The sequence below is a fragment of the Hemitrygon akajei genome, chromosome 9, assembly GCF_048418815.1.
Source record: "Hemitrygon akajei chromosome 9, sHemAka1.3, whole genome shotgun sequence".
Taxonomy (NCBI): domain Eukaryota; kingdom Metazoa; phylum Chordata; class Chondrichthyes; order Myliobatiformes; family Dasyatidae; genus Hemitrygon; species Hemitrygon akajei.
In genome coordinates, this window is record NC_133132.1 from 103,928,976 (window position 1) to 103,951,177 (window position 22,202).

The 22,202-nt window shown below is 44.1% G+C and overlaps 1 protein-coding gene across 1 annotated transcript in view; it reads left to right on the forward strand.

The window, feature by feature from the left end:
- bmp5 (bone morphogenetic protein 5) overlaps positions 1–20,131 on the forward strand; it is a 146,890-nt gene extending 126,759 nt beyond the window's left edge. The window contains exons 5-7 of the mRNA XM_073056701.1: positions 7,438–7,514; positions 13,463–13,573; positions 19,364–20,131. Coding sequence (XP_072912802.1) covers positions 7,438–7,514; positions 13,463–13,573; positions 19,364–19,513 — 338 coding nt within the window. The 3' untranslated portion in view covers positions 19,514–20,131. The remainder of the gene's footprint in view (positions 1–7,437; positions 7,515–13,462; positions 13,574–19,363) is intronic.
- The last annotated feature ends 2,071 nt before the right edge of the window (positions 20,132–22,202 follow it).

Consider the following 22,202-nt stretch of genomic DNA (forward strand, 5'->3'; position numbering starts at 1 on the left):
GTAAGCCTAATCTTGTACCTGAAGTTAAGGAACAAAGTTCTGCCAACTTTCACAGGTTCCTTGGAAAGTCCTTTACAATTTCATCTCCTATTGTAATTACTTGCTGACCGAACTTTGCATACCTTCTTTCTTATTACTCTGATTGATTGGAATGGTAACCATGTTTGTCTTCTTTACTTGGCTTCTTTTTTTACATGGAACTTAAAAAGAAATATTAAAAAAGAATTAAAGTCAGAGAGTTGTGAGAGTGAGGGATGAGCTGTCAGTGGAGATAACGGGTACAGGTGCAATTTCAACATTTAAGAGAAGTTTGGATAAGTACTTGATGAGAGAGATATGGAGCTCTATGATCCAGATGCAGGGCAATGGGACTAGGCAGAATAAAGATTCAGCACAGACCAGATGGGCTGAAAGACCTGTTTCTCTGCTGTAGTGATCTATATATTCATGACCTTATGACTTTGATAATGAAAAAATCATCAAGGGCTAACGTATGAGGAGCATTTGATGGCTTTGGCCTGTATTCGCTAGAGTTTAGATGAATAAGGGGGAAACTCAATGAAACCTATTGAATATTGAAAGACCTGGAGAGAATAGACACAAAGAAAATATTTCCTATAGTGTGGGAGTCCAAGACCAGAGGACACAACTTCACAATACAAGGATGTCCCTTTAGAACAGAGATGAGCAGGGATTTCTTTAGCCAGAGGATGTTGAATCTGTAATTCATTGCCACAGACAGCTATGGAGGCCAAATCATTGGATATAATTAAAGTGGTTGACATGTTCTTGATTAGTAAGGGCCTCCAAGGTTATGGGGAGAAGGCACGAGAATGGAGTTGAGAGGGGTAATAAGTCAGCCATGATGAAATGGTGGAGTAGACTTGAAGGGCTGAATGACTGAATTTTGGTCTTATGGTCTTATTAAAACTGCTTCAGTTTCCTTATTGCAAGTTTGTGACCTATCCAACCACAGTTAAACCAGGTTCCTGTTCTTAGATGATGTTATGTTCTCGTGTGATATAGAATTCATGCTGCCAACTTTGACCTTCCGTAAAACATTTTCTCTTCAATGTATCTGTCATTCCAAATTTTCCCAGCATTCAAAGTAGGTACTTTAATATCTGTTGATTTGATTAAAACCAGGATGTGGGCATAATGTGATTCATTTACATTACAGAAATAGGTCCTAATCAGTAGTCATTTACCAGAAGTATAATTAAAAAGTTAGATGACAAGAACGTCTTCTAACTTCCTGCTTCCGAGAGTATACATTGGCAATCAGATTTGCCTGTGTTTTATGCATCAGCCCTCAGGGTACGGTTAGTTATCAGAGCGTGCTGCTTGCCATGGTAAACTAGATTCTGCAGGCACTGAGAATCGAACTCCACTCTGTCCTCTGAGAAAACTTTAAAATATGCTGGAAACATCCAGCAAGAAAGTAAAACTATTCCTGTCAAGTCAGGTAATGTAATATTGAAATCTGTTCTCTGATCCTGCACCCCATCCATGACAAAAACATGTTAAGAGTGTTTCATAAACACAAGATATTCTGCAGATGCTGGAAATGTGGAGGAACTCAGCAGGTCTACGGAGAGGAATAAAGAGCCAATGTCTCGGGCCAAGGTCCTTCATCACAACTGGCAAGGAAATGGTGAGGAGCCAGAATAAGAACATGGGAGGAGCAGAAGGAATATAAACTGGCAGGTGATAGGTGAGATCAGGTGAGGAGGAAGGTCGGTGATTGGGTGGGGGAAGTAGGGGAATGAAGTGAGAAGCTGGGAGGCGATTGGTGGAGAAGGCTGCAGAAATAGGAATCTGATAGGAGAGGAGAGTGGATTATAGGAGAAAGGGAAGGAGGAGGGACATCAGAGGGAGGTAATGGGCAGGTGAGGAGAAAGGGTAAGAAGGGAGCCAGAATAGGAAATGGAAAAAGAGAGAGGGCAAGGGAGGATAAATTACTGGAAGATAGAGAAACTGATGCATGCTTTCAGGTTAGAAGCTACCCAAATGGAATATGAGGTGTTGCTCAAGAGCGTTCATTATGGGCTGTATGACACACACACAAGAAAAAAGATTGAAAAGTGAAACACAGCACATTTCTGTTTATGGATTTCAGGCTCCAATAAGTTACTTGGACGAAGTTTTTTTAAGTTGCTGAAGAGATTGAGAACTCTGCATAATTCTCCATACAGTTCACACAATATTCAATCTTCTATTTGTTTTCCTTTCTGCTCCCCTGAATGGTAATGACATTGTTTATGGATAATGAGTATGATTATGTTTGATAGAGTGAAAAACTTATTTTGAGTGTCTTAAGTACTGTACTTAAGACTCAACTGAAACAGAATAACAAAAATGTTATTTTTAATTGTGGTGATTAAAAACATATTTAAAGGTATGAGTCAAACATTAACAGTATACTTCCGAGGTCAATGTTTTAATGAATGATCAGTTTTCCAATCAAATTGGAAGTAGAAGGGTTGGTTAGAACATAGAACATAGAATAGTACAGCACAGTACAGGCCCTTCGGCCCACAATGTTGTGCCGACCCTCAAACCCTGCCTCACATATAACCCCCCACCTTAAATTCCTCCATACACCTGTCTAGTAGTCTCTTAAACTTCACTAGTGTATCTGCCTCCACCACTGACCCAGGCAGTGCATTCCACGCACCAACCACTCTCTGAGTAAAAAACCTTCCTCTGATATCCCCCTTGAACTTCCCTCCCCTTACCTTAAAGCCATGTCTTCTTGTACTGAGCAGTGGTGCCCTGGGGAAGAGGTGCTGGCTATCCACTCTATCTATTCCTCTTAATATCTTGTATACCTCTATCATGTCTCATCTCATCCTCCTTCTCTCCAAAGAGTAAAGCCCTAGCTCCCTTAATCTCTGATCATAATCCATACTCTCTAAACCAGGCAGCATCCTGGTAAATCTCCTCTGTACCCTTTCCAATGCTTCCACATCCTTCCTATAGTGAGGAGACCAGAACTGGACACAGTACTCTAAGTGTGGCCTAACCAGAGTTTTATAGAGCTGCATCATTACATCGCGTTTCTTAAACTCTATCCCTCGATTTATGAAAGCTAACGCTCCATAAGCTTTCTTAACTACCCTATCTAACTGTGAGGCAATTTTCAGGGATTTGTGGACATGTACCCCCAGATCCCTCTGCTCCTCCGCACTACCAAGTATCCTGCCATTTACTTTATACTCTACCTTGGAGTTTGTCCTTCCAAAGTGTACCACCTCACACTTCTCTGGGTTGAACTCCATCTGCCACTTCTCCGCCCACTTCTGCATCCTATCAATGTCTCTCTGCAATCTTCGACAATCCTCTACACTATCTACAACACCACCAACCTTTGTGTTGTCTGCAAACTTGCCAACCCAACCTTCTACCCCCACATCCAGGTCGTTAATGAAAATCACGAAAAGTAGAGGTCCCAGAACAGATCCCTGTGGGACACCACTAGTCACAACCTTCCAATCTGAATGTACTCCCTCCACCATGACCCTCTGCCTTCTGTACGCAAGCCAATTCTGAATCCACCTCTTCAATCTTCCCTGGATTCCATGCCTTCTGACTTTCTGAATAAGCCTGCCATGTGGAACCTTATCAAATGCCTTACTAAAATCCATGTAGATCACATCCACTGCACTACCCTCATCTATATGCCTGGTCACCCCCTCAAAGAACTCTATCAGGCTTGTTAGGCAAGATCTGCCCTTCACAAAGCCATGCTGACTGTCCCTGATCAGAGCATGATTCTCTAAATGCCCATAGATCCTATCTCTAAGAATCTTTTCCAACAGCTTTACCACCACAGTCGTAAGGCTCAGTGGTCTATAATTACCCGGACTATCCCTACTACCTTTTTTGAACAAATGGACAACATTCACCTCCCTCCAATCCTCCGGTACCATTCCCGTGGACAACGAGGACATAAAGATCCTAGCCAGAGGCTCAGCAATCACTTCCCTCACCTCGTGGAGCAGCTTGGGGAATATTCTGTCAGGCCCCAGGGACTTATCCGTCCTAATGTATTTAACAACTCCAACACCCCCTCTCCCTTAATTACAACATGCTCCAGAACATCAACCTCACTCATATTGTCCTCATCGTCATCTAGTTCCCTCTCATTGGTGAATACTGAAGAGAAGTATTCACTGAGGACCTTGCTCACTTCCACAGCCTCCAGGCACATCTTCCCACCTTTATCTCTAATCGGTCCTACCTTCACTCCTGTCATCCTTTTGTTCTTCACATAATTGAAGAATGCCTTGGGTTTTCCTTTACCCTACTCACCAAGGCCTTCACATGCCCCCTTCTTGCTCTTCTCAGCCCCTTCTTAAGCTCCTTTCTTGCTACCCTATATTCCTCAATAGCCCCATCTGATCCTTGCTTCCTAAACCTCATGTATGCTGCCTTCTTCCACCTGGCTAGATTTTCCACCTCACTTGTCACCCATGGTTCCTTCACCCTACCATTCTTTATCTTCCTCACCGGGACAAATTTATCCCTCACATCCTGCAAGAGATCCTTAAACAACAACCACATGTCCATAGTACATTTCCCTGCAAAAAATGCATCCCAATTCACACTCGCAAGTTCTAGCCTTATAGCCTCATAATTTGTTCTTCCCCAATTAAAAATTTTCCTGTCCTCTCTGATTCTATCCTTTTCCATGATAATGCTAAAGGCCAGGGAGCGGTGGTCACTGTCCCCCAGATGCTCACCCACTGACAGATCTGTGACCTGACCCGGTTCATTACCTAATACTAGATCTAGTATGGCATTCCCCCAGTCAGCCTGTCAACATACTGTGACAGGAATCCATCCTGGACACACTTAACAAACTCTGCCCCATCTAAACCCTTGGAACTAATCAGGTGCCAATCAATATTAGGGAAGTTAAAGTCACCCATGATAACAACCCTGTTATTTTTACACCTTTCCAAAATCTGCCTTCTAATCTGCTCCTCAGTATCTCTGCCGCTACCAGGGGGCCTATAGAATACCCCCAGTAGAGTAACTGCTCCCTACCTGTTCCTGACTTCTACCCATACTGACTCAAAAGAGGATCCTGCTACATTATCCACCCTTTCTATAGCTGTAATAGTATCCCTGACTAGTAATGCCACCCTTCCTCCCCTTTCCCCCCCTCTCTATCTCTTTTAAAGCACTGAAATCCAGGAATATTGAGAATCCATTCCTGTCCTCGTGTCAGCCAAATCTCCGTAATGGCCACTACATCATAATTCCATGTATGTATCCAAGCTCTCAGTTCATCACCTTTGTTCCTGATGCTTCTTGCATTGAAGTACACGCACTTTAGCCCTTCTACCTTACTACCTTTACACCCTTTATTCTGCTTCTCTTTCCTCAAAGCCTCTCTATATGTTACATCTGGCTTTACTCCATGCACTTCTTTCACTTCTCTATCGCTCTGGGTCCCATCCCCCTTGCAAATTAGTTTAAACCCTCCCGAACCATGCCAGCAAGGATATTGCTCCCCTTCGAGTTCAGGTGCAACCCATCCAATCTGTACAGTCCCACCTTCCCCAGAAGAGATCCCAATGATCCAAAAATCTAAAGCCCTGTGCCCTGCACCAACTCCTCAGCCACGCATGCAACTGCCATCTCCTCCAATTCTTACCATCACTATCACGTAGTACTGGCAGCAATCCTGAGAACGCCACCCTTGAGGTCCTGTTCTTTAGCCTTCTGCCTAGTTCCCGAAACTTACACTTCAGGACCTCATCCCTCTTCCTGCCTCAGTTGTTGGTACCAACATGTATCATGATTTCTGGTTGCTTTCCCTCTTGTACCAGGATGTCATGCACCCGGTCAGAGACATCCACTCTGCCGGCAACTGGGAGGCATCAAACCATGCGGGTGTCCTTCTCACGTCCGCAAAATCTCCTGTCTGTTCCCCTGACTATAGAGTCTCCAATGACGACAGCACTCCTCTTCTTCGTCCCACCCTTCTGCACCACAGGGTCAGACTCAGTGCCAGAGGCCCTGCCACCGTGGCTCACACCTGGTCGGTTGTCTCCTTAGTAAGGAGAAAAAATGGAAAAGGAGTGAAGGGCGAGGGGGTGAAGTTACTGTCAGGTTGGAGGCTACCCAGAAGGAATATGAGGTGCTGTTCCTCCAACCTCAGCATGGTCACATTGTGACAGTTGAGGAGGCAATGGACAGACATGTCAGAATGGGAATCTTTTTCCCCATTCTAGCTCCAATTTTACCCATTCACTTCTCCTCACCTGCCTACTCCTCTCTTTGGTGCCCTTTCTCCACCCCCCCCCCCCCCCCCCATCATTCAGTTCCCTCTCCTATCAGATTCCTTCTTCTTCAGCCCTTAACCTCTTCCACCTATCACCTCCCAGCATTTCACTTCGTTGTCCCTCACTCACCCACCCACCAGCTCCCTCATCTGGCTTGACCTATCACCTGCCAGCTTGTACAACTCCCCCCCCCCCCCCCCCCATTTTCTTATTCTGGCTTCATTCCCTTTATTTTCTGGTCCTGGTGAAGGGTATCAGTCCAAAATGTTGACTATTTAGTTCTCTCCATAGATGCTGCCTGACCTGCTGAGTTGCTTCAGTATTTGTTTCCATTCATGGGAGAGTCAAAGACCAGAGGGCACAGACTCAGAATACAAGACATCCCGGTAGAACGAAGATGAGGAGGAATTTCTTTAGCCGGGGGTAGTAAATCTGTGGAATTTATTGCCACAGGTGGCTGTGGAGATCATTAAGTATACTTAAAGTGGAGGTTGATAGTCTTTTGATAAGTCAGGGCATCAAAGGTTATGTGGAGAAGGCAGGAGAATGGGGTTGAGAGGGATAATAAATCAGTCATGGCGGAGCAGACTCAATGGGCCAAATGACCTAATTCTACTCCTGTCTTATGTCTAAGTATTAGGGTAAGTATATCTAAATTTGTATTTTTGAAGTCTGGGAGCAGTAAGTGTCTACATGGACCTGGATGAGATTCTCAATAAGGATATTGGATGTGTAGGCAGCTTGTCCATGCTGCTACAAGAAAGTAGCATCCATCATCGAGGACCCTCACCATCCAGTCCATTGTCTCCTCTCACTACTGCCATTGGGCAGGAGATTCAGGAGCCTAGGTCCCACACCATCAGGTCCAAGAAAGTTATTACCCTTCAACCGTCATTCCTGAACCAGTGTGGGTAACGCCACTCACTTGTTTCCACAACCTCTCTTTCAATGAGCGCTACAGCATATGTTCTCAATATTATCTTTTTAGATAGATAGCACAGCTGGTCTTCTTTTGCACATTGGTTGTTTGTGGTTCTTCTGTGATGCCTGCAAGTAGATGAATCCCAGTATCATATATGCACCTTAATAATAAATTTACTTTGTTTAAACTGCAGGCTGAAATTTATCTTTCACTCAACAGATTACAACACCAGTGAGCAGAAACAGGCGTGCAAGAAGCATGAACTCTACGTCAGTTTCCGGGACCTGGGATGGCAGGTAGAGAGCTCCTTTCCGCTCCATCTCTGTCATGTTATTTTATATTCTGGTTTCTTCTGAAGTGTTGGCACCGATTAACTGAATTCTGATGACTTGTACTCATTCCTTAATCATACTTTATTTTACTTGTGCACTAGGAGAACAGCAGAGCCCCTTGCACCACGCTTTTCTGAATTCCGAACAGGGAAATGCCATTTTTGCACAAATTTGACAAGCAGTTACCAATATTCACCATTTGGTAAACTGTATCTTTGAATTCTTTACTTGCAGCATCAATCACCATTCACAATGCAGGTGTTAAAGTCAACAGAAACTATAAACTAACAACTGATGATATACCTAAACAAAAGAAAATCTGCAGATGCTGGAAATCCAAGCAACACGCATAAGATGCTGGAGGAACTCAGCATGCCAGGCAGCATCTATGGAAAAAAGTACAGAAGGCGTTTTGGGCTGAGACCCTTTATCAGGATGGAAAAAAATGATGAGGAGTCAGAGTAAGAAAGTGGGGAGAGGGGAGGAAGGAGCACAAGGTGATAGGTGAAACCAAAGAGAGGAGGGGTGAACTAAAGAGCTGGGAAGTTGATTGCTTAAAGAGATACAAGGTTGGAGAAAGAGGAATCTAATAGAAGAGGACAGGAAGCCATGGAAGAAGGAAAAGGGGGAGAAGGGGGAGGAGCACCAGAGGGAGGTGATTAGGTGACTGAGGGAAATGGGAATGGGGAACGGTGAAGGGAGGGGGCATTACCTTAAGTTCAAGAAATCAATGTTCATGCCATCAGGTTGGAGGCTACCCAAACGCAAGATAAGGTATTGCTCCTCCAACCTGAGTGTGGCCTCATTGTGACAGTGAGAATGGATTGATATGTTGGAATGCGAATGGGAAGTGGACTTAAAATTGGTGGCCACTGGGAGATCCTGCTTTTTCTGGAGTTCACAGCATAAGTGTTTGACGTAGCAGGCTCCCAATCTGCGTTGGGTCTCACTGATATACAGGAGGCCATACTGGGAACACCTGATACAGTAGATGACCCCAGCAGACTCACAGGTGAAGTGCTGCCTCAACTGGAAGGACTGACTAGGGCCCTGGATGGTAGTGAGGGAGGGGGTGTAGGAACAGGTGTAACACTTGTTCCGCTTGCGAGGATAAGTGCCAGGAGGGGAGCTCAGTGGGGAAGGACGAACAGACAAGGGAGTTGCGTAGGAAGTGATCCCTGTGGAAAGCAGAAAGTCGGGGGACGGAAAGATGTGCTTGGTGGTGGGATCCCGCTGGAGATGGCGAAAGTTACGGAGAATTACGTGTTGGATGCGGAGGCTGTTGGGGTGGTAGGTGAGGACAAGAGGAACCCTATCCCGAGTGGGGTGGTGGGAGCTTGGGGTGAGGGCAGACGTGTGCAAAATGGAATGCTTTGAAGCTGGTAAAATAATTGCCCCTTAGCTGTTAAGTGTGTGTTTTGCATCTTTTCATTACATTCTTATCTCATCTCCAGCAAGCAAAATGACTCCGATGACCTGCTTTGCAAAGAGAGACTATGCTCTTCATTTATTTTCCTTGCCTTTGCTGACTGCACTCTAACTGCAATCTACCCCTGCCTGGATATTATGTTAACCCTTTCCTTACCACAATTTCTGCAGTTGGAGCAATGAATTTGGCAGACCATTGCAGATGACAGGAAAATTGGTGGAAAATGTGAAAAATGAAGGTAGTTTGCCAAAACATAGAGCAGGATGTAGATGAACTGGAAATATGGGCAGAGAAATGGAAGATTGAGTTTAATAGGGACAAGTTTAATGTGGACTGAGTGGATGGGGTTGATACCCCATCTACCTGTCTTTTCTGTGGCCAGGAGGAGTCTGTGTACTATCTTCATATGGAATATGAGAGTTTGCAGTCCCTGTTGGAGTAACTGAGGGGGTTGCTCCTCACGTTTTGGCTGCACTCCTGATCTATGGCCACCCACTACAGAGGGAATGGGTCGCTCGGGGAATCTACAGGTGGACTTGATCCTGGGCCTGGCCAAGATGCCCACTTGCAAGCTTATGGGGTGGCAGTCAAGGGCTTTGCCTGAGCCAACTACCTGCCTCTCTTCTGAGGTTACATTCATGCCCAAGTGTCCTTGGAGAGGGAGCTTGCGGTATCTACGGGCACAGTGGGGGAGTTTTGAGAATGCTGCCTCCCCCCGGGATGTTGAGTGTTTTGTGGATGATAGTAACCGTATTTTAATTTGACATTGTAAATAGTTTTGTAAATCCCCGGTCATTGTGTGTTTTTTCATGAGTGAATAAACTTTTGTAGTATTGTAAAAAAAAGAACATTGATAGCATGCAGAAGTGGCAGATGGAGTTCAACCCCAAGTAGTGTATACTGATTCACTTTGGAAGGTTGAATATGAAGGCAGAATGTAGGGTTAACGGTAGGATTCTTAGCAATGTCAAGGAACAAAAGTATCTTGGGATCCACATCCATACATCCTTCAAGGTTGCCTCACAAGTTGATAGGGTGTTTAAGAAGGCATGGTGGCCTTCAGTAGTCAGAGGATTAAGTTCAAGAGCCGTGAAGTAATGTTACAGCTCTATAAGTAACTGGTTAGACCACATTTGCAATATTGTGTTCAGTTCCGGTCATCTCACAGTAGAAAGGATGTCAAAGCTTTAGAGAGAGTGCAGAGGAGGTGTACCAGGAAGAGTCATAGAGAAGTATAGCACAGAAACGGCCTTCATCAACTGTGGGTAACATTTCAAGAGCTGTGAGGTAACATTACAGCTATATAAGACCTTGGTTACACCCCACTATGAGTGCGTGGAATGGGCTGCCGGCAATGGTGGTGGAGACAGATACAATAGGGTCTTTTAAGAGACTCCTAGATAGGTATGTGGAGCTTAGAGAAATAGAGGGCTATGAGTAACCCTAGGTAACTTCTAAAGTAAGTACATTTTCAGCACAGCATTGTGGGCCGAAGGGTCTATATTGTGCTGTAGGTTTTCTATATTTCTATGTTTCTAAACAGTCTCTTTGGCCCACCTAGTCCATGCTGAAAACCATTTAAACTGACTACTTCCAATGGCCTGCACCAGGACCATATTCCTCCGTACCCCTACCATCAATGTACCCATCCAAATGTTTTTAAACATTAATATCAAAGTCACATGAACCACTTGTACTGGCAGCTCATTCCACTCTCTCACGACCCTCTGAGTGAAGAAATTACCCCTCATGTTCCTCTTAAGCTTCTCACCTTTCACCCTTAAGCCATGACCTCTGATTGTAGTCCTACCCAACCACAGTGGAAAAAGTCTGCTTGTATTTATACCCCTCATAATTTTGTATATCTCTGTCAAATCTCCTCTCAATCTTTTACATTTTAAAGAATACAGTCCTATCCTATTCAATCTTTCCTTATAACTCAAGTCTTCCAGATCTGGCAACATTCTTGTAAATTTTTTCTGTACTTTTTCAAACTTGTTTACATGTTTCCTGTAGATAGCTGTGCAAAAATGCACACAAGACTACAAATTAGGCCTCACCAACATTCTATACAACTTCAACAAAACATCCCATCTTCTGTACTCAGTACATTGATTTATGAAGGCCAATGTGCCAAATGCTTTCTTTATGCCCGTCTACCTGTGATGCCACTTTCAATGAATTATGTAGCTGTATTCCCAAATCCCTTTGTTCTACCACACTCCACAATGCCCTACTGTTCACTGTGTAAGACCTACTCTGGTTGGTCCCACTAAAGTACAAAACCTTACACTTGTCTGCATTAAATTCAGTTTTTGAGGATGTAACAAAACACACTGATGACGATAGAGTAGTGGATGTAGTGTTTATGGATTTCAGTAAGGCATTTGATAAGGTTCCCCATGCAAGGCTCACTCAGAAAGTTACGAGGCATGGGATCCAGGGAGACGTTGCTTTGTGGATCCAGAGCTTTCCTGCCCACGGAAGGCAAAGGGTGGTCTTGGATGGTTCATATTCTACATGGAAGTCAGTGACCAGTGGTGTTCCGCAGGGTTTGGTTCTGGGACCCCTCCTCTTTGTGATTTTTATAAATGACCTGGATGAGGAAGTAGGTGGGTTAGTCAGTTTGCTGATGACGCAAAAGTTGGGGGTGTTGTGGATAGTCGGGAGGGTTGTCAGAGGTTACAGCGCAACATTTCGGTAGGTCAAATTTGAAGACAAAATATAATATTAATGGTAAGATGTTTGGCAGTGTGGAGGATCAGTGAGATCTTGGAGTCCATGTCCATAGGACATTCAAAGCTGTTGTGCAGGTTGACAGTGTTGTTAAGGAGTATAGTGTGTTGCCCTTCATCAACCATGGGATTGAGTTCAAGAGCTGTGAGGTAATGTTACAGCTATACAAGACCTTGGTCAGACCCCACTTGGAATACTGTGTTCAGTTCTGGTCACCTCATTACAGGAAGGATATGGACATTATAGAGAGAGTGCAGAGGAGATTTACAAGGATGTTGCCTGAATTGGAGAGCATGCCTTATGAGAATAGGTTGAGTGAACCTGGACTTTTCTCCTTGGAGCGACGGAAGATGAGAGGTGACCTGATAGGGGTGTGTAAGATGATGAGAGGTATTGATCGTGTGGATAGCCAGGGCTGAAATGAGTACATGAGCGGGCATAGTTTTAAGGTGCTTGAAGTAGATACAGAGGGGATGTCAGAGTTAAGTTTTTCATACAGAAGTGGTGGGTGCATGGAATGTACTGCTGGCGACGGTGGTGGAGGTAGATGTATTAAGAGACTCTTGGATAGGTACATGGAGCTTAGAAAAATAGAGGGCTATGCGGTAGGGTAATTCTAGGCAGTTTCTAGAATAGGTTACATGGTTGGCACAACATTGTGGGCTGAAGATCCTGTAATGTGCTGTAGATTTCTATGTTTCTATGCCGTTTTTTGGGCCATTTTTCCAGCTGATACAGATCCCTCTGCAAGCCATGATAGGCCAGGTTCACTGTCCACTACACAATGTCCAATCCAATTTACTACCTCATCCTGAATGCCAAGCAACTGAACCTTCTTGACCAACCTCCCGTGCATGTCCTTGTCAAAATTGGATGCTGCTTGGATTGAAGACCATGCGTTATGACAATAGGTCGAGCAAGCTAGGGCTTTTCTCTTTGGAGTAAAGGAGAATGAGAGGTAACTTGATAAAGCTGTGCAAGATGATAAGTGGCATGAATCGAGTGCACACCCAGTGACCTTTTCCCAGGGTGGAAATGGGTAATTTTAAGTTTTAAGGTGAATGGAGGAAAGTATAGGAGGTATGTCAAAGATAAGTTTTTTACTCAGAGTGGTGGATGTAGGAAAACCCTTTCAGGGTTGATGGTAGAGAGTGATATGTTAAGGGCTTCTAAGGAACTCTTAGGTAGGCACATGGATGATAGAAATAGATGGGCTATGTGGGGGGGGGGGGGGGAAGGATTAGATTGATCAAAGGTTAAGGATCAAGGATCAACTTTAATTCACCAGATACATGTGTTAGGAATTTGCTGTGATGTGTTGGCGTGACCTGCAACAAAAACAACTTTCGACAATTATAAAAATAAAGAATTAAATAGAAAAAATCTAATGAAAGTAGAGGTTAAAGGGTGTACAAATAAATAAATACTATTATGTACTTATGATGTAAACAGCATTATAAAATGTGGTTTAAAGTGTTTACAGTGCAGTGCAGTGTGGGGGGGGGGGGGGTAATAGATAGAGGAGGGTGTGGGGGAAGGGGCTGACTAGAATGGTTGATCAGATTTGCTGCCTGGGGAAAGAAACTTTTAAAATGGCATGAAGTGTTATAGCAGGCTTAAAGATTGGCACAATATTGTGGCTGACGTGCCTGTACTGCGCTATACTGTACTATGTTCTGTGTCCTAAAATGCAGTTATTATTGTTTCAAAATAATGATAGTGTAACTTTTCTAAACTATGTTCCTAGGACTGGATCATAGCTCCAGAAGGATATGCTGCGTTTTACTGCGATGGCGAATGCTCCTTTCCACTCAATGCGCACATGAATGCTACAAACCATGCAATTGTCCAAACACTGGTACGTGTTGTTCTCATAAAAGCTGGATTCCAAACTTGGATTTTACAGATCTGTTAATACATTTTACACCATCTATATACTGGTAGATGAAGCTTCACCTCTTTGCAGACAAGTTGAAGAAAACCAAGAGGCATGGTCCTGTCACAGGTGGTGGTGCCCCAGTATTGTAGCGGTTGGCATGACGCTATTATAACTCGGGGCATTCCAGAGTTTAGGGTTCAATTCCAATGCTGCCTGTAAGGAGTTTGTACATTATTACCTTGACCCCATGGGTTTCCACTGTGTACATCAGTTTCCTTCCATGTTCCAAAGATGTACTTGTCATTGGTCATTGTAAATTGTCTTGTGATCAGTGTTGGAGTGTCATAGCGGGTTGTTGGATGGTGCAGCTCGTTGGGATGGAGGGGCTTGTTCTCGAAATAAAATCAATTGATAAGTACATATGTACATACATACTGTACAAGAGATTCTGCAGATCTTGAGCAACACACACACACACACACACACACACACACACACACACACACACACACACACACACACACACACACACACAATGCTGGAGGAACTCATTAAGTCAGGCAGCATCTATAGAGGAAAGTAAACAGTTGATGGTTTGGGCTGAGACCCTTCAGGACTGGCAAGGAAGGGGGAAGAAGACAGAATAGTCTGGGGAAGGATGGATACAAGCTGGCAGTTGATAGGTGAGCAACACGCACACGCACATAATGCTGGAGGAACTCCACTGGTCAGGCAGCATTCATGGAGGGGAATAAACAGTTGACGTTTTGGGCCAAGACCTTTCATCAGGTGGAAGAGGTAAAGGGCCGAAGAAGTGGGAATCTGAAGAGGACAGTGGACTGGAGAAGAAAGGGAAGGAGGAGAGGCATCAGGGGAATGTAGGGAGAAGTGAAGGGGTGAGAGGGGAACCAAAATGGGGAATGGAAAAAGAGAGAAGAGAGACAGAGGGAAAAATTTCTTAAAGTTAGAAAAATCAATATTCATGCCATCAGGATGGAGGCTACACAGGCAGAATATGAGGTGCTGCTCCTCCAAGCTGGGTATTAAATTTATGATACTGAATTGAGCACCCTAGTCTGCAATGCTAGCTGTTGAGCACCATTGCAGTAAATGGAGTTAACACTGTGGCTGGCTTGATTTCACCTGCTTTGTGTGACCACCTGTAATGAATTTCTAGTCCAGGTATCTTCAATTAAATTTTTTGCATGGATAATTTGTTTCCTGAAAGTGAAAATTTGGATTGAACCTGCCCTTAACTTTGTGCACACTGACTAAGAAGTGATTCTCAAAAGTGATTATATTGTAGAATATTCAGTACCCAGCTAATTCAACAAAGTTGTGATGACGCAGGGTTAAGTTGCATTTAAAGAGTTGACATTCTTATGTCAGTCTCGTTATTTATATGTTTGAACACTGACACAATAAAAACATACAACTAATTCTTCAATTTCACCCCCCCCCCAACTTTTTCTGTGATAGCAGGTCTGGAAGTTCTCCTGTTGATAATTTGACAAAAAAAGATAGCTTGCAGATATTTTAAAAATTCCAGCGTTGCATATACATTGTATTATACAATGAGTATAAAGATAGCCGCAACTCCACAGTAGCATAGTGGTTAGCTTGGGGCATTCCGGAGTTCGGAGTTCAATTCTGGTGTCATCTGTAAGGAATTTTTACATGGTCCTCGTGAGCACATGGGTTCCTCCGGGTGCTCTTGTTTCCTCCCATAGTCCAAAGACTTACCAGTTAGTAGGTTAATTGTTCACTGTAAATTGATCTGTGATTAGGCTAGGGTTAAATCAATGGGTTTCTGAGCAGTGTGGCTTGGTGGACTAGAAGAGCCCATTCCTAGCTTTATCTCCAAAATTAAAAAGATAAAAATAGCTTGTGGATATAAAAAAAGGTCCTGCATTGAATATTCTGTGCAATGATCTTATTTATGAAAATTGTGAAAAGATGGAATAGCACCTCCGGGCTTCAGCTCTGGGCCCCCTCTCACTACTGCAGTTCTCTGGTATTTTGGTTCAAGTGTTCATTCAAAACCAGCTACAATGAAAATCAAGCTGGAGATGCCACGTGAAATTGGTTGTCTGTTGTTATTTTGATGTCACAACCATTTTTGGCAAGCTAGTTACCACCATTCTCAGCAAGGCAGAGTGCAGTGCATTGATCCTGAAGGAGATGGAAATTGCCCAGGTCGTAGTTACATTGTGGATCAGGTTCATGTTGATCAACATTTTAAGAACAGATTTTTCTGCTCCGCCATCATATCTCTGAATGGTTCACTTTCTCATGAACACTGCTTCACTGTTCCTCTTTTGCACTATTTATTTATTTCATTTTTTGGTTGTAGTTTATAGTACAATGTCATGTCTTGCACTGTACTGTTGCCACAAAACAGCACTTCTCATGATGTATGTCGGTGATAATAAACCTGATTCTGATTCACCAGACTGTAAATGGACTGTGAATTCTTTCAGTTTTTGCATTGTGGGTCACACTATTAACTCTTGAAAGCCAATGAAGCAACCTAGCATCCAATTACCTTTGCTTTTCTCTGGGTATGATTGTTTTAATAAGACTGTTTATAGGTAGCACAATGGCATAGCTATGACTAAAGTCACTGCCGTGGCATGCTGGAGGCCCAGACTTTATCCCCACCTTGCGTTTTGTCTGTGTCCAGCTTGCATGTCCTGTCCCACAGACTTCCTCTAGGTCCTCCAGCTTCTCTCCCATATCCCAAAGATATGTGGGGTAGTTTATTAACTATATTACCCCTGGAGTGTGGTTGAGTGTGAGTACGGGGAGAATTGAAAAATTGGGGTTAATGCTGGCTGACACAGAATCAATGGGCCAAAGGGCCAGTTACTGTAGTAAATCTCTCCAAGCATGTTTATCAAAGCTTATGTGGAAAGGTAGTTAAAGATTGAAAGAGTGCAGAGATAATTTACAAGGATGCTACTAGGACTTGAGATCCTGAATTATAGGGAAAGGTTGAATAGGTTAGGAGTGTAGGAGAATGAAGGGAGATTTGATGGATATATACAAAATTATAAGACACAAGACCACAAAACGAAGTAGCAGAATTAGTCCATTTGGTGCATTGAGTCTGACCGTCATTCCATCAGGGCTGATTTTTTTTATCCCTCTCAACCCCATTCTCCTGCCTTCTCTCCATAACCTTTGATGCCCTGACTAACCAAGAAACTAACAACCTCTGCTTTAAATATACTCAATGTCTTGGCCTCTATAGCCACCTGTGGCAATGAATTCCACAGATTTACCACACTCTGACTAAAGAAACACTTTCTCATCTCTGTTTCAAAGGGATCTCCCTCTACTATGAGGTTGTGCCCTCTGCTCCTAGACTCATCCACTATAGGAAACATCCTCTCCACATCCACTCTGTCTATGCCTTTCAATATTTGATAGGTTTCATTGAGATTCCCATTCATTCTTTTAAACTCCAGTGAGGACAGACCCTAAGCCATCAAACACTCCTCATAAATTAACTGTTTCACTTCCAGAATCCTTCTCATGAACCTTCTCTCAACCCCAACGCTAGAACATTTTTCTTAGAAAAGGGCCCCAAAACTGCTCACAATACTCTAAATTTAGTCTGATCAATGTTTTATAAAGCCTCAGCATCATATCCTTGCTCTTATATCCCAGTCCTCTCGAAATGAATGTGAACGTTGCATTTGTGTTTCTCACCACCGACTCAACCTGCAAGTTAACCTTTAGGGAATCCTGCACAAGGACTCCCAAGAGTCATTGCACCTCTGATTTTTTAAAATTTTCTCCCTGATTGGAAATTTGTCTATCCCTTTATTCCTTCTACCAAAGTTCAACATTCAAGGTATATTTATTATCTAAGTGTGTATACTATATACAACCTTGATATTAGTCTTTTTACAGGCATCCATAATACAAAAAAAACCAATAGAACACATTTAAAAAAAAACCGTCAAACACCAAATGTGCAGAAAAAAAACCAAATCGTGCAAACAATAGAACTAAACAAAAAACATTCAGAACTGAAGTTCATGGAAGTGAGCCCACAGACACGAATCCGGTCATCACTGCAGCTGATCCAGGAGCCCATTAGTTGCTGGCCACGGCCTCATTTCTGTGCAGAGATGAGTAAAGCTCGCGGAGCAGCAAGCTGAATACCAGCCCGTCTCCCTCCTCCGGCCCTGATACCCTGACCTTTCCAGTCTGGTCTGATGCTCATATCGATCATTCCTTGCTCTCAGACCTAGGCCCTACCGCTTCTGTGTGGTCTCAGATCTGATCCCCGCCGGCTCGATTTGGCCCATACCCTACTTTTCCAATCTGGCCTGGTGCTTCAATCAGTCAAACTTCAGCTTGTTCCTCACTCTCAGGTCCAGGTCTCGCAGCCTTGATTCTGCCTCCCCTTGCTCAGTTCTGAGAGTGGTGAACCTGTGGAATTTTTTTTTTGCTGTAGGCGGTTGTGCAGGCCAAGTCTTAATTATTTAAGGCAGAGGTTTATAGATTCTTGTTTGATCAGGGCGTGAATGGATACGGGGGTAATACAGGAAATCTGGGCTGAGAGGAAAATTAGATCAGCCATGACGAAAAAGTAGAGCAGACTTAATGGACAAAATGGCCTAATTGTTCTCCTATATGTTATGGTTTATGATCTAATTTCATCATCCAAGTCGTTGACATATAATGTGAAAAGATTTTATCCCTATACCAACCCCTGAAGCATCTCACTTGTCACTGGCAGTCAACCAGAATAGGTCCTCTTTATTCCGACTGTTTGCCTCCAGCCAATCTGTCAATCTTCTATCCATGCTGCTATCTTTCAAGTAATATCATCAGTTCATATCTTGTTAAGTATGTGTGACACCTTGTCAAAGGACTTCTGAAAATCCAAGTAAACGACATCCACTGATTCTCCTTTGTCTATCCTCTCTGTTATTTCCTCAAAGAATTCCAACAGTCTTGTCAGGCAAGATTTCTCTTAAGAAAACCACGCTGACTTTGACCTACTTTATCATGTCCCTACAAGTACCCCAAAACCTCATCCTTAATATTGGACTGCAACATCCTCCGAAACACTGAAGTCAAGCTAACTGGCCTATAATTTCCTTTCTTCTACCTACTCCCTTCCTAGTGTGGAGTGACATTTACAATTCTCCAGTCCTCTGGAACTATTCCAGAATCTAGTGATTCTAGAAAGATCTTTACTAATGCCTCCACAAATCTATTCTACTACCTTTCTGAACCCTGGGGTGTAGTCCATCTGGTCCAGGTGACTTATCTACCTTCAGATCTTTCAGGCTTATGAGGGGTATATGCAAGTAGGCTTTTTCCACTGAAGTTGGTGAGACTAGAACTGGAGGTCATGGGTTAAGGGTGAAAAGTGAAACATTCGAGGGAAGCATGAGGGGGAGCTTCTTCACTCAGAGGGTGGAAAGAATGTGGAACGAGCTGCTAGTGTAAGTGTTGGATGTGGAATTGCTTTCAATGTTTAAGAGGAGTTTGGATAGGTACATGAATGGGAGTGGTATGGGGTTTATGCTCAAGTGCAGGTCTATGGAACTAGGCAGATTCATAGTTTGGCATGGACTAGATGGGCCTAATGGCCTGATTCTGTGCTGTAGTGTTTTATGACTCTATGACTCTAAGGCAGGAAAATAGGGTTGAAGGGGAAAATAAATCAGCCATGTTTGAATGGCAGAGCAGACTTGATGGGTGAAATGGTATAATTCTATTCCTGTATCTTCTTTCCTTCTGCAGGTTCATTTGATGTTCCCTGACAACGTCCCCAAACCTTGCTGTGCACCAACCAAGCTAAATGCAATCTCTGTGCTGTACTTTGATGACAGTTCAAATGTCATACTGAAGAAATATCGAAACATGGTGGTAAGATCTTGTGGATGCCACTAACATAAATTCAAGTGGAATGAAGATCCAATTAAAAATTCAGTCCTTAAACCAAATGACTCCAAATTGGGTTTGAAGGTGCTTAATGTACAGTATTGTGTATATAGTACTTACTGTGCTTATAATTTATTTCTTTCAATTAAACTACAGGAAAATTAAACAGGTGTCCTCAGTCCCTTCTGGTAGTGCACAAGACAACTGTGGTCGACTAAATATTTATTCAGTAGAGCTGAGAACTGGTACAATTTTAGACAAAGCTTTTCTCTATGGTACAAACATTGCAAAGGTGGTAAATAGTTTAACTTATCTGATTTCCTGCTATATATATTTTTATTAAACAGAGGGATTTTAAAATATTTTTACATCATCTCTTTCTTAATATGTACTACATGTAATATTAGAGGTAAAAATGTTGTGTAATAATTGCCCTATTCATAATGTACTGTATATCTACAGACTTGATGAACATTATTTGAAGTATGCTACGATTCCTTTGGAAACTTTTAATTTTCAAATGTGTTCCAGTTAGTTATTTGCATCTATTCAGTCCAGCAGTTCAAAATATTAACACCTCTTTATCAAAATACTACAACAAAATAAAAAATAATTTTTACAAGAAAATGGCTGTGCATGTTGGGATTTGGGCTGAACAAATCTGCCCCATTGAGAATGTAATTTTCCAACAAGTTCCGTTCGTTGATCGGGCACACTTGGAATTTCCAGACTATTCCATGTTCTACACAGACACATGTTAAATTTATTTTTTATTTGACATTACAATGTAGAAAAACAAATTTTCCAACAAAACTGTTAAGTTTAAAGGGAGCAACACACAGTCCAGGCATGCTGCTGAGTTCCTCCAGCATTTTCTGTGTGTTGTTTGGATTTCCAGCATCTGCAGATGCTCTCGTCTTGAGTTTAGAGAGCACAGGGAACGGGATTCTGGTAAGTCGAAAGGGATCGGCATCCCGGTGAGTTTAAAGGAAACGGGATCCCGGTGTGTCTGAAGGGAACGGGATCCCGGTGAGATTAAAGGAAACGGGATCCTGGTGTGTCTAAAAGCAACGGGATCCCGGTAAGTCTAAAGGGAATACAGGTCTACACATTTGGTCAGCGATGGGTTGGGACTGTACTGTGGACAGGATAATGTTGGGCCAGTGTTCAGGGTGTACTTGGGTTGGATGGGTGCAGTGGTCAGGGAGGGATTGTGTCTATTCTGTGGTCAGCGAGGGGTTGCATCTGTACTGTGATCAAGGAGGGGTTGAGACTACTGTGGAAAGGGAGGGGCTGGGTCTGTACTGTGGAAAGGGAGGGGTTGGGTCTGTACTGTGGAAAGGGAGGGGTTGGGTCTGTACTGTGGTCAGGGAGGGGTTGGGTCTGTACTGTGGTCAGAGAGGGGCTTGGTCTGTACTGTGGTCAGGGAGGGGTTGGGTCTGTACTGTGGAAAGGGAGGGGTTGGGTCTGTACTGTGGTCAGGGAGGGGTTGGGTCTGTACTGTGGAAAGGGAGGGGTTGGGTCTGTACTGTGGTCAGGGAGGGGTTGGGTCTGTACTGTGGTCAGAGAGGGGCTGGGTCTGTACTGTGGTCAGGGAGGGGTTGGGTCTGTACTGTGGAAAGGGAGGGGTTGGGTCTGTACTGTGGAAAGGGAGGGGTTGGGTCTGTACTGTGGTCAGGGAGGGGCTGGGTCTGTACTGTGGTCAGGGAGGGGTTGGGTCTGTACTGTGGAAAGGGAGGGGTTGGGTCTGTACTGTGGTCAGGGAGGGGTTGGGTCTGTACTGTGGAAAGGGAGGGGCTGGGTCTGTACTGTGGTCAGGGAGGGGTTGGGTCTGTACTGTGGAAAGGGAGGGGTTGTGTCTGTACTGTGGTCAGGGAGGGGTTGTGTCTGTACTGTGGAAAGGGAGGGGTTGGGTCTGTACTGTGGTCAGGGAGGGGTTGGGTCTGTACTGTGGTCAGGGAGGGGTTGGGTCTGTACTGTGGAAAGGGAGGGGTTGTGTCTGTACTGTGGTCAGGGAGGGGTTGGGTCTGTACTGTGGTCAGAGAGGGGTTGGGTCTGTACTGTGGAAAGGGAGGGGTTGGGTCTGTACTGTGGTCAGGGAGGGGTTGGGTCTGTACTGTGGAAAGGGAGGGGTTGGGTCTGTACTGTGGTCAGGGAGGGGTTGGGTCTGTACTGTGGAAAGGGAGGGGTTGGGTCTGTACTGTGGTCAGGGAGGGGTTGGGTCTGTACTGTGGTCAGGGAGGGGTTGTGTCTGTACTGTGGAAAGGGAGGGGTTGGGTCTGTACTGTGGAAAGGGAGGGTTTGGGTCTGTACTGTGGTCAGGGAGTGGTTGGGTCTGTACTGTGGAAAGGGAGGGGTTGGGTCTGTACTGTGGTCAGGGAGGGGTTGGGTCTGTACTGTGGAAAGGGAGGGGTTGGGTCTGTACTGTGGTCAGGGAGGGGTTGGGTCTGTACTGTGGAAAGGGAGGGGTTGGGTCTGTACTGTGGTCAGGGAGGGGTTGGGTCTGTACTGTGGAAAGGGAGGGGTTGGGTCTGTACTGTGGTCAGGGAGGGGTTGGGTCTGTACTGTGGAAAGGGAGGGGTTGGGTCTGTACTGTGGTCAGGGAGGGGTTGTGTCTGTACTGTGGAAAGGGAGGGGTTGTGTCTGTACTGTGGAAAGGGAGGGGTTGGGTCTGTACTGTGGTCAGGGAGGGGTTGTG